General features: G+C 44.9%; 1 protein-coding gene across 1 annotated transcript; it reads left to right on the top strand.

Moving 5' to 3' along the window:
- Positions 1–275: 275 nt before the first annotated feature.
- Positions 276–13,117, top strand: LOC119887360 (transcription factor COE1-like; the record flags this gene model as incomplete). The annotated part of the gene is made up of 6 exons (XM_038698178.1): positions 276–358; positions 2,180–2,261; positions 5,162–5,279; positions 5,583–5,716; positions 5,815–5,941; positions 13,029–13,117. Coding segments are annotated over exons 1-6 (633 nt in total), but the record flags the coding sequence as incomplete, so codon positions are not given.
- Positions 13,118–13,243: the final 126 nt, after the last annotated feature.

Raw genomic sequence — 13,243 nt, 5'->3', positions numbered from 1 at the left:
CTCCAGCGCAGTGTGTGTGTTTCTGAGTGTGTGTGTTTTCAGTGACAGTGTGTGTGACTTCCATTCTTCCTGGAGATAAATTTGCGATGCGTCCTAATTTCCTGCTCGTAAATATGAGCAGTAATAGAGTGTGTGTGTGTGTGTGTGTGTGTGTCGGGGTCTTCCCTGCTTATCACATAACAAATTGAAAGCTTAATCTGTCCTGCGTGTAGATTTACGACCTCGCTCGCTCGCTTGCTCGCTCTCCATTCAGAGGAGAAAAGAGATAGGACGAGATGGAAGGAGGGAGGAAACAAGGGAGGAGAGGAGGAGATAAGGAGGAAGGAGGTGAGGAGGAGCATGGAGATAAGTTGAGTCTGTGCGTCTGAAGATAACGTGACGATCAGCTGAGACTGCTGATGCTGGGTGGTTACCATGGCGATAAGACTCCGTGTGAGAGAGATCAGCTGATCGGCGGTCAGAGGTCACGCGCTCACACTGAGGCTATCTTCAGACAAACATCAGAGAGACTTCATCCACTCAGAGAGCAGCTTCCTGCTGCCGCCGCCGCTGCCGCCAGCACGCAGAAGAAGAACACTAAATACAACACTAATAACTATAATGATGAGGATGCCACATTTGCTTTATGAGGACAAAATGAAACTAAGCTGAGCTGAAGGTCTGAACCTGAAGTGAACCTGAGCACGACGGCAGCACCTGGACAGGAAACACCTGAAACATCATCACAACTAACAAGTTCAGTTAGAATGTTTGTGTTATGGATTTTATTTGAATATCTCTAACATGCTGATCTTCCAGAAAAGGCTGATTTGTTTACAGAGCATCTGTTCAGACTGGATGTGTGTGTTTGGTGTCAGCACTTTGTCCTTCTGCGGGCTCATTAGAGACGAGCAGCAAGGAATGCTGGGTAATCAATACTGCCGAGACCCTCAGAGACCGAACGCATCGCCTGAGAGAGATTTCCTTTTTGTCCTTCTGTGTGTGTTTACAACCCGTTACCATGGAAACCACTGTGATGTTGTGGTAGTGTACGTGTCGCACGGCTTCAGCTCCCCCCCCCCCCCCGACACACCCACACACACGCACACACACTTCTTAAAAAAGTCTAGACAAATCAAATGAGGTTCTGCTGCAACAACAGAACCACACATGTAGGTCTGCAATCTGGGGGTGGGGGGGGGCGTACTCTGTCCTTTGTCTCCTTCGTCCTCCCTCTCTCCTGGGAGAACGAGTGCTCAGATTACATCCCGTGTACTGACACATACATGTTAACCAACACACACACAGTCTCTCCTTCTTTAAAAGCCACCTTTGAGCTGCTCATTCACACATCGAGTGCTGGCTGACCATCCCGGACGACCCGCTCGGCCTCCTGAGCCACAGCCATGTAAATATTTGTTCCATAATGTTCTAAAACGTGAACAGAACAGTATTAAACTCAAACTGGAGAGGAGATGGTGTGATTCAGTAGAAAGCTCCAGAACAGATGGACCTGGTGGTGAGATCAGGTTTGGGCTAGAGCCAACACGGTGTCGTCTGTGTTTACCTTCTGCTAGTCTGGCTTTAGTTTCTGTCTGGGAGTCTGACACATTATTCACTCAGAGCAGCGGGTTTAGTGTGAAGGATGAGCTCGAGGCTGAGGGAGGGAATTTTAGACACGCTGGTGATGTTTCTGGCTCTCATTGGCTGCAGGTTTCTGATCAGGGAGCCTCTGATCCAGTCAGCGACCTTCAGATTCTGTCTGTAAACGCCTCACACTACGGGATCATTCAGGCTGATAATCTGTTCCGACCAGTCTCTGCTTTGGAAGGCCCCCGTGATTGTTACGAGGACGAATCGGTCCCTAAAATCGTCCCAGTTATCATCTAGTGTGCGGCGAGCATTAGGGAATGACAGCAGAAAGAACTCAGTGTTCTCATGTGTAGAACGTTGTGTCATCTGCATATAGACGCATGAAACAACAGAATGAGATCTAGAACAGAACCCTGAGGAACCTCATTTATTCATGATCCCTCAGTCAGTCCTGCTGCCAGTACCGAGATCATATTATCAGATAATCGATATTTTCCTTTTGTCAAGTCAAGTCACTTTGGGAAGTTCACATCGGTGCTGTTACTGACCCGTGTGATAGATGCAGAGTAAGTGATCATTACCGTGTCCTGTCTTTGTGTGTGTGCAGGTTCTTCCTGAAGTTCTTCCTGAAGTGTAACCAGAATTGTCTGAAAAACGCTGGAAACCCACGAGACATGAGGAGGTTCCAGGTAACACACACATACACACGCATCTAAAAAGATGAATTCATTTCCCTAAAGGGCAGGACATGGCTTTGGATGACCTGCTGCACCCATAATGCATTTCAGCAGGGCGGCCCGAGGCTTATTGCTTTGCAGATATAATATGAGAGGTCGTTAGGGAACCGTCTATCTGCCTGTCCGTCTCACTGTCCTGCTTTATTTTCATATACATGTCAACTGTTCTGTGTTCGAGCTGCTTTAAGCGTTTCTAATAAACACTCATTTATATTCCTACATAAATCTTATATAACATTTATTGTTTTATTTTATATTATTTAGTATTTATTTATAATAAATAGGATAGCATCTGAGTTTCCTGGAAAACAGAGACGTGGCTCTTCAATCAGGAAAAAACAAAATCAGAATTTAACCAAGAATAAAATTAAGAATAACAAATTCATATTCACTTCAGTTTAAACGTCAACACAATTAACTTTATTGATGACTCCAACCAGCACCACAGCATGAACTTTAGTTACTTTCCCCCTTTAGTTTAGTTACTGTCATTTAAAGCCGACAGATTAAATTCATACCAAAGTCAGTTCAGTTTACATCTTTCCAGGAAAACAAAATGTTACCTGGCGTTCGTGTTCAGAGTGAAACAAAGAGAGAGGATGGCGAGTCTTTCAGATAATAAGAATGAAGAACGCCACGCTGTGTTCTGCTGCCGCAGCTGCTGTGTCATTCACTTCTTATAAAATTATGTAATTGAATGTTTGTCAGTAGAGGCTGATCACAGGAAGCTCGGCGTTCATCTCGTTCGTGATTACATGGCAGGTCATCATGTGGCGGGGCTGACTCTGGGTTTCCTGTCTCACTGTGAAGCCATTAACCCCGAGTGTCTAAATAATACTGGGAGAGATTAACTGACTGCTGAGATAAAAGACACTTCAAATCAAACGCACCCTCCACAGCGAGCGCTCCTCTCGTCTCGAGGAGCTTCATTCATCAACCAATTAACAGCAAGGAGCAGCCGACAGCCCATCAGCGACAACCAGTCTGTGATTGATCCTCTAACTATTGATCAGCCGTGTTATCCTATTACGGAGAGGAGAGGAGGAAACAAGAGAGGAGAGCAGAGGAGGAAACAAGAGAGGAGAGGAGAGGAGGAATCAAGAGAGGAGAGCAGAGGAGGAAACAAGAGAGGAGAGGAGGAAACAAGAGAGGAGAGCAGAGGTGGCAACAAGAGGAAAGAAGGAAACCAGAGAGGACAGCAGAGGAGGAAACAAGAGAGGAGAGGAGGAAACCAGAGAGGACAGCAGAGGAGGAAACAAGAGAGGAGAGGAGGAATCAAGAGAGTGGAGCAGAGAAGGAAACCAGAGGAGGGAGAGGGAAATAAAGGAGAGGAGAACAATGTGGAGATAAAGAGAGGAGGATTTAAAGATGTGAGAGGAAAACAGAGAAGACATGTTGCTGAAGGAGGCTGTCCAGCCTCACAGTTTCCATATGTCTGCTGTCACACAGTAACACAGCCTACCCCCCCCCCCCTCTCCACGCTGCACTGGGCGAGCTGACAGGATGTTAAGTCCAGTTAAACCTGGAGAGCAGGAGGAGGGAGACGGGGCGAGCAAGCTGCAGACAGCATGTGGAGAGAGAGAGAAAGAGAGGTGAGGTCAGGTGAGAGACCAATCAGAGGGAGAGACAGGTGAAGTCAGGTGAAGCCTCCGGACTTGTCAGCGGTAGTCGTAGCGACAGCAGGATGAAGGATGTGCTGGTTTGTCACCGTGGCGACAGAGATGACACCTCTCCTCTCTCTCTGTGCGACCTTCTGCACCGGCGCCACGGCCACCGGCCGGGGATGATGAATGGCCACGGCGGAGAGGGGCTGTGACGTCACACAGGGGGCGGGGCCACACGTTTTCTCAGATTGATGAATCATCATTTAAATGTTTCTCCTTTATTTATGATATAGAAGAATTTTCATCAATTACAATTTTTCACAAGATGTTTTTTGTATCTGGATTCTATTCGTTTATCGGCTGGTTTTAGGAGCGTTTCGTTTGTAGAGCAGGTCACCTGAAATCACTGCAGTCCAGTTCATAGCAGCGATTTTAAATTTGCCAAAATTTGTGATCTGATTTAGAAAATACTTCTGACATTTGACATTTCAGTACAGTTGCTCCTCAGAGCTGTGCGGATCCAGTTCTCATGGTTCTAGTTGGAAGTTCCGTCTCCCCATCTGTACAAACAAAAGATCTACATGTTGAATTTTACAGAAAACATTTGTGTTACTGAGAGGATAACGTGCACTTTGTCTTACACAATGCATGCTGGGAACAGTTACTATATTACTTTCACTACCCCCGGACGGCCTGATCATCAGCTGATTGCAGAAATGAATCCACTGGAACAACAATGAACCTGAGGAGTCAGCACACTGAAACACGGCAGAGTCTCAGAGCAGATATTCATGATTTAACTAAAGAAAAAACAAAGCAAGTTTCTCTTTTTAACCAACAGCATCTTCATAACAGCAGCAAGCAGTTAGTTTTTACAGAACATGTTTCTTAGCCCCACTGGCTGAAATAAAGAAATAAAGCACATTTATCTGAGCAGTATTCAGAGTTTCTACAGAACATCAAATGTTGCTTAACGCCACTCTCTCCCGACGGGTGCATCATCTCTGGCAGTAGCTCCTGCTGGTCAGTTTCTTTCTATAAGTTTCATGTCGCTGTGCTGCTTCAGCACATGCTTCAGTAAATACATGTAGAATTGCTGGTGGTTGAAAGCTTTTTGCTGGTCGCGCAAAGTTTAGACTGTGACACAGTAATGGTAATACTCCTAGCTGTTATAAATAAAGTTCTGTTTGTCAGTTATAATAAAGTTCTGTCCGTCGGTTATAAATAAAGTTTTCTGTGTGTTGGCAGGTGGTGGTTTCTACAACAGTAAACGTAGACGGCCATGTCCTTGCCGTCTCCGACAACATGTTCGTACACAACAACTCCAAACATGGCCGCCGAGCCCGGAGACTGGACCCATCTGAAGGTACGCAGGTTTTTATGTCAGAACCAATCAGCAGCTGGTAAAACTCTGACTGCAAGCTTGGCGGACTCCTTCCACACATGCGCAGTAGATCAGTTGGTGGTGTCATCGGCTTACCTGTCAGAAAACACGCACAGAGCCTACCTGTCTGATGACAATTGTTCCGTTAAGCGGGCCCTCGCGTACTCGTGGACACAGAAAGTATAATCCTAGCTTAAGTCTGAATAACAAAAAAGTTTCTCTCTCTCCCTCCCTCCCCATCTCTCTCTCTGTGTCTCTCTGTGTCTCTCGGTGTCTCTCGTCCAGCAGCCACTCCCTGTATTAAAGCCATCAGTCCCAGTGAGGGCTGGACGACGGGGGGAGCGACCGTCATCCTGATCGGAGACAACTTCTTTGACGGTCTGCAGGTGGTCTTCGGCACCATGCTGGTGTGGAGCGAGGTAACGCAGCTGATCAGTAATCGGTACAGCCTTCCAGTGTGCTTCTCTCTGTAGAGACCACGTCCACCTGAGACCTGTCCCCCTGTCTGTCTCTCCAGCTGATCACCCCTCATGCCATCCGGGTCCAGACCCCTCCCCGTCACATCCCCGGGGTCGTCGAGGTCACGCTGTCCTACAAGTCCAAACAGTTCTGTAAAGGAGCGCCGGGTCGGTTCGTCTACACAGGTAAATCCCAGCAGCCAATCCCCACGCTCCATCAGCCTTTTCAGCCAATGAGAAGAGAGAAGGATAAGTTCATTAGCGGGACTCGAAACTACACTATACTCCTACTGAATACTCTAAACTACTCCTACTGAGTACTACTCCTGCCGTTAATGACTCGCGTCTAAATGAACCCGTCTTTCTCGGTTTGTTGACACTTCTTCCTTCCGTCCTGACACTTTCCCTCTTCATCTTTGCCTCCCTCCTTCTTTCTCTATTCTTTCTTTGTGGAGCACATCAGTGGAGGTGTTTCATTTCACACCGCCGTCGGAGTAATTACACACATTTAAATCCCATTAACCCTCAATCCCGCCGGTGGACCGCCGCCTTAATGACCTTTGAGCGGTGTGAAGCGCACACACACACACACACACACACACACACACTCGTACGTGATGTCATCGGTCACATGACCTTCAGTTTCATCCAGCAGATGCTTTCACACCTCAGTGGTTCAGAGTGGCTCGTCCTGCACACCTCCACCCTGCACCACACCGCTCCCAGCATGCGTTGCGGTGCTACTTCTATACAGAGAGGAAGGTGAAATAAATTAGGACTGATACGCTAACACGGTTAGCATTTACAGGATGCACCTGCACCAACCAGAGCCAGTAGTAACACCTGAACACACCCAAACATGTACGATGCTCTGGATAAGAAATACTATAACGATACTAAAATGACAATTAATAGTGCTAACTAGCTTTTAGTTCTAGTGAAGACATGTGGAAGGTGACAGAGTCGGACTGTGTGAAACAGGGTTTGGTCCATGGCGCATGTGAACTTTACACAGGTATAAATCCAAGAAAACAAATGTCCAGCAGGGAAATCCAGGAATCACAGAAACAAGCAGGAACCGACCAGGATGCAGCAGAGAGGGAGTAAACAGGTGAAACACACAATGAACTACAGACAGCGACAACTTCAAAGTAAAGCAGGACATAAAGCTCGAGACAGCACACGAGGACGACTTTCAGAGAGCATGGAGCAGGAGTCTAAACCAGCACAGCACCAAAACCCAAACCAGGACAGCCAGGACTGTGGGGGTACGTTGGAACCCCAGCAAGTCCTGCATTCAAAGAATTTATAATCAGCAACATGTACTTAATGTACCAATAGTAAAAGTAGACTTTCTTTATTATTATTACCTGTGTACAAATCATTAACAATGCCTAAACTAAAGGCAGTACAGAGTACAGAGTTCCCTCTGAGATGTAGAAGTACAAAACCAAATAATCAAGTCAAGTAAAAGTACCTCACGATTGTAATTAAGCGCAACCGTTTAGTAAAATAACTTTCCATTGCTTAGAGTCTAGTCTAATCAGCACTGATCTCTACGGCTGCACTTGAACGCATCGTACTGGGAAGGTTTCTTTGTACGTTTCAGAAAGATGAGAAAAAACACAGTGATCAGTCAAATACGTACGCTCACCACTTTATCGTTGTGTACCTGCTGTATACCCGTTGTGTACCTTCTGTATACCTGTTGTGTACAAGTTGTGTCCCTGTTGTGTACCTGCTGTGTACCCGTTGTGTACCTTCTGTATACCTGTTGTGTACAAGTTGTGTCCCTGTTGTGTACCTGCTGTGTACCCGTTGTGTACCTTCTGTATACCTGTTGTGTACAAGTTGTGTACCTGTTGTGTACCTGCTGTATACCCGTTGTGTACCTTCTGTATACCTGTTGTGTACAAGTTGTGTCCCTGTTGTGTACCTGCTGTGTACCCGTTGTGTACCTTCTGTATACCTGTTGTGTACAAGTTGTGTACCTGTTGTGTACCTGCTGTGTACCCGTTGTGTACCTTCTGTATACCTGTTGTGTACAAGTTGTGTACCTGTTGTGTACCTGCTGTGTACCCGTTGTGTACCTGCTGCGTACCCGTTGTGTACCTGCTGCGTACCCGTTGTGTACCCGCTGCGTACCTGCTGCGTACCCGTTGTGTACCTGCTGCGTACCCGTTGTGTACCTGCTGCGTACCTGCTGTGTACCTGCTGCGTACCTGCTGCGTACCCGTTGTGTACCTGCTGCGTACCTGCTGTGTACCTGCTGCGTACCTGCTGCGTACCCATTGTGTACCTGCTGCGTACCCGTTGTGTACCTGCTGCGTACCTGTTGTGTACTTGTTGTGTACGTGCTGTGTACCCGTTGTGTACCTGCTGCGTACCCGTTGTGTACCCGCTGCGTACCTGCTGCGTACCCGTTGTGTACCTGCTGCGTACCCGTTGTGTACCTGCTGCGTACCTGTTGTGTACCTGCTGCGTACCCGTTGTGTACCTGTTATACACCCGCTGTGCACCCGTTGTGCACCTGCTGGCAGATAAAATGTGTTGTTCTCATGCAGACAGACAGGAAATTTCAATGAGCATTGATTGCAAAGTATTGATCATTCCTGTCGGACCCGCCCTCAGATTTGATTTCCTCACCACACACTCACGCCGCTGTAAGCAGTTTCCTGAGTTTGATCTGCCTCCTCTGTTTTGAATGAAACAAAATAAGGCCTGTTTCAGTAAAACATTTCACTGATTCACTCATGTACTGAACCACTTTACTAAAGTACTATTTCGTGGTATTTGTACTTTATTTTATTTCCTTTTTATGCTACTTTCTTTTTGTGCTGTACTACATGTATTTGATACTTTGCAGATTCGGATTACTAATACAGAATATAATCAATGAATAAATTATGATGAATTATTACAGGTTAAAGATAAAACTTTATTGATTCTCAGGAGGAAGTTCACAAGCTGCAGCATTAAAGTGATGAACACACATTAATTCATCAACATAAATTATAATATATTATTATGAAATGGTCCTTTCAGCAGAATGAGTACTTTTACTGTTGGTATTTTACATGCATATACTTTTGTACTATATGTCAAATTTTGAATGCATGCAAATAAAATCATAAAATGTTCTTCAATAAAACTGTTAAAAACACCCAAAGAAGCTTTAGATAAATTAAAATGACAGTTTAGGTTCTACTTACAAATATAAATAGAGACAGAGAATACTACAGTTCCCACTGACCTCAACTTTTGCTGTTGTGAATTTAGTTGTGTTAAAAACGCTGCACCACAGCTGCGTTCTGCAGAACTGATCTACAATCCAAAAGAAAATTTATCTGAAATGGTCCAGAGATGATAAAGTATGTAACTGGAGTCACTGCCGACTCAGCTGCTCCATTAACTCCTGATGTAAACTGACAAACTAACAATCACTTAAACCCATGCTGGGTACCACGGCGATGCACAGTCAGCTTATTGATTGGATCGTTACACAGCCTGGCGGTCTGATTAGAGTCCTTCATCACAGCCAATCGACCAATCAGATAAAGACTTCAGAGGAAGTTACTGACAGCTGAGACTTATAACAATATCTATTAGATACAGGAGTTACAAATATGTCAACTTCCAAATCTATAGTGAAGAAGATTTACCGATCAATAACACGCATATAATGCTGCTGTCATTAATATGTCTGATATGAACAGTTTCCAGAATAAAACATCAAACCTTTCAGGATGAATTTTAGAAACATGATACAAATGTAGAAAATGTCAATTTGACTCCAAACATGGAGTCTATCAGTTAGTGAAAGATGTAAGCAGGGTTTTTCAAACATCAATGCCTTCATGGGGCCCAAAGTAAACGACACAAAAAGCCTATGGAATAAACCTTTAAGGACAAAATCAAAGACACTGAAGAGCGATTTAACTTTAATCCATAAATAACGTTAACAGGAGAAAAGACAGACAGACGGCAGGTTAAACAGACACACAGGTGATAATAAACTGTCTCACAGTCAACAACACAAGGTCACACACACACAGCAGGCTGCAGATAACACAGACATCTGGAGAGCTCACACACTCTTATAACTGCTGCTTGTTACGCCCTGTGAGCCTTCAAGGACTGAACACACACACACACACACACACTGTTGTGATGTATAGGAGAGCCAGTCTAAAGCTTGTTAAAGGCAGCTGAACCAAGACGGGATTATGATTCATGCACTTCACACACACACTCCTCTCTGTGCTCGGCTGCGTTCACTGACGCTCTGATTTATCACCTCCCTACCAGTTTAAACTGTAAATGATGTTAGAGGAGAGAAGAAGACGTGTGTCGGACCAATCCCGGATCGGAGTGCTGGCTCACCACACAAACTGTTTCTGATTGGTGTTTCTGTTTCTGTTTAGTCAGCAGGACGAGTCAGAGGGACTGTTGTTGTTGCAAAGCAACGTGACTCTGATGATGTTCAACCTGCCAGTCAGAGTTTCTGTTGGTGGCAACAGCTGTTATGTGTCTTCGTTGATGACCTGAATGATTGTTTGTTAGTGCACAGTAAACTAGTCCACAGTGAACTGGTCCATAGAAAAATAGTCCAGAGTGAACTAGTGCACCGTAAACTAGTGTACAGTGAACTAATGAACAATGAACTAGTCCACAGTGAACTAGTGCACCGTAGAGCAGTGCACAGTCGACCAGTGCACCGTCGAGTAGTGCACAGTGAACTAGTCCACAGTAAACTAGTGAACAGTAGACTAGTGCACAGTACACTAGTGAACCGTAAACTAGTCCACAGTGAACTAGTCCACAGTAAACTAGTGTACAGTAGACTAGTGTACAGTAGACTAGTGAACCGTAAACTAGTCCACAGTGAACTAGTCCACAGTAAACTAGTGAACAGTAGACTAGTGCACAGTAGACTAGTGAACCGTAAACTTCTCCACAGTGAACTTGTCCACAGTAAACTAGTGAACAGTAGACTAGTGTACAGTAGACTAGTGAACCGTAAACTAGTCCACAGTGAACTAGTCCACAATAAACTAGTGTACAGTAGACTAGTGTACAGTAGACTAGTGAACCGTAAACTAGTCCACAGTGAACTAGTCCACAGTAAACTAGTGTACAGTAGACTAGTGTACAGTAGACTAGTGAACCGTAAACTTCTCCACAGTGAACTTGTCCACAGTAAACTAGTGTACAGTAGACTAGTGAACCGTGAACTACTCTACAGTAGACTAGTGAACCGTAAACTTCTCCACAGTGAACTAGTCCACAGTAAACTAGTGTACAGTAGACTAGTGTACAGTAGACTAGTGAACCGTAAACTAGTCCACAGTGAACTAGTCCACAGTAAACCAGTGTACAGTAGACTAGTGTACAGTAGACTAGTGAACCGTAAACTTCTCCACAGTGAACTTGTCCACAGTAAACTAGTGTACAGTAGACTAGTGAACCGTGAACTACTCTACAGTAGACTAGTGAACCGTAAACTTCTCCACAGTGAACTAGTCCACAGTAAACTAGTGTACAGTAGACTAGTGCACAGTAGACTAGTGAACCGTAAACTAGTGTACAGTGAACTAATGAACAATGAACTAGTCCACAGTGAACTAGTGCACCGTAGAGCAGTGCACAGTCGACCAGTGCACCGTCGAGTAGTGCACAGTGAACTAGTCCACAGTAAACTAGTGAACAGTAGACTAGTGCACAGTACACTAGTGAACCGTAAACTAGTCCACAGTGAACTAGTCCACAGTAAACTAGTGTACAGTAGACTAGTGTACAATGAACTAGTCCACACCATCGAGTAGTGCACAGTGAACTAGTCCACAGTAAACTAGTGTACAGTAGACTAGTGTACAGTAGACTAGTGAACCGTAAACTAGTCCACAGTGAACTAGTCCACAATAAACTAGTGTACAGTAGACTAGTGTACAGTAGACTAGTGAACCGTAAACTAGTCTACAGTGAACTAGTCCACAGTAAACTAGTGTACAGTAGACTAGTGTACAGTAGACTAGTGAACCGTAAACTTCTCCACAGTGAACTTGTCCACAGTAAACTAGTGTACAGTAGACTAGTGAACCGTGAACTACTCTACAGTAGACTAGTGAACCGTAAACTTCTCCACAGTGAACTAGTCCACAGTAAACTAGTGTACAGTAGACTAGTGTACAGTAGACTAGTGAACCGTAAACTAGTCCACAGTGAACTAGTCCACAGTAAACTAGTGTACAGTAGACTAGTGTACAGTAGACTAGTGAACCGTAAACTTCTCCACAGTGAACTTGTCCACAGTAAACTAGTGTACAGTAGACTAGTGAACCGTGAACTACTCTACAGTAGACTAGTGAACCGTAAACTTCTCCACAGTGAACTAGTCCACAGTAAACTAGTGTACAGTAGACTAGTGCACAGTAGACTAGTGAACCGTAAACTTCTCCACAGTGAACGAGTCCACAGTGAACTAGTCCACAGTAAACTAGTGTACCGTAGACTAGTGCACAGTAGACTAGTGAACCGTAAACTTCTCCACAGTGAACTTGTCCACAGTAAACTAGTGTACAGTAGACTAGTGAACCGTGAACTACTCTACAGTAGACTAGTGAACCGTAAACTTCTCCACAGTGAACTAGTCCACAGTAAACTAGTGTACAGTAGACTAGTGCACAGTAGACTAGTGAACCGTAAACTTCTCCACAGTGAACGAGTCCACAGTGAACTAGTCCACAGTAAACTAGTGTACCGTAGACTAGTGCACAGTAGACTAGTGAACCGTAAACTTCTCCACAGTGAACTAGTCCACAGTGAACTAGTGGAGAGTAGACTAGTGAACCGTGAACTACTCTACAGTAGACTAGTGCACAGTAGACTAGCGAACCGTAAACTAGTGCACTGTAGAGTAGTGAACCTTAACTTGTCCACTGTTCACTAGCGTCAGTCTTTCTGTTGGGCCACAGAGGACGAAAGCCTGAGTTCTCTACAAGTTGTACCGATGGTGAGGCGCTACTGTAAGGTCGATGTGGTTTATAAGATAACAGGTCCGACAGGCCGGACCAGCGTGTTTCACTACGTAACGGCTGAAAGTGACCACAAAAATAAAGTAATGTGCAGATTTTCAAATCAACAAATGTCGACGTGGAGGTGATGTCACGGTGACGTCACGGTGATCCGCTCTAGAGAAGACTGAGGATTTCTAACGTCTCGTGTTGTGAAAATAGTTTTCTAACAGCTGATCCGTTTTACTTTTTCTTCTCAGCTTTAAATGAACCCACCATAGATTACGGCTTCCAGAGGTTACAGAAGGTCATTCCTCGCCACCCCGGAGACCCAGAGAGACTGCCCAAGGTACCACACACAGCACACACAGTGACACACTCACTCACACTCACTCAGACAAACCATTGCTTTATACAAACACAGACAGAATAACTGATTATTGTTGGTGTTTTTTCCATCAGTCTGTGTTCTGGT

This window comes from Micropterus salmoides, unplaced genomic scaffold (genome assembly GCF_014851395.1).
Source record: "Micropterus salmoides isolate LMB-PRFRI ecotype aquatic unplaced genomic scaffold, ASM1485139v1 Ms_hic_scaffold_4149, whole genome shotgun sequence".
Taxonomy (NCBI): domain Eukaryota; kingdom Metazoa; phylum Chordata; class Actinopteri; order Centrarchiformes; family Centrarchidae; genus Micropterus; species Micropterus salmoides.
The sequence above is the reverse complement of the archived record's forward strand: the minus strand, read 5'-3'. Positions and strand labels throughout refer to the sequence as shown.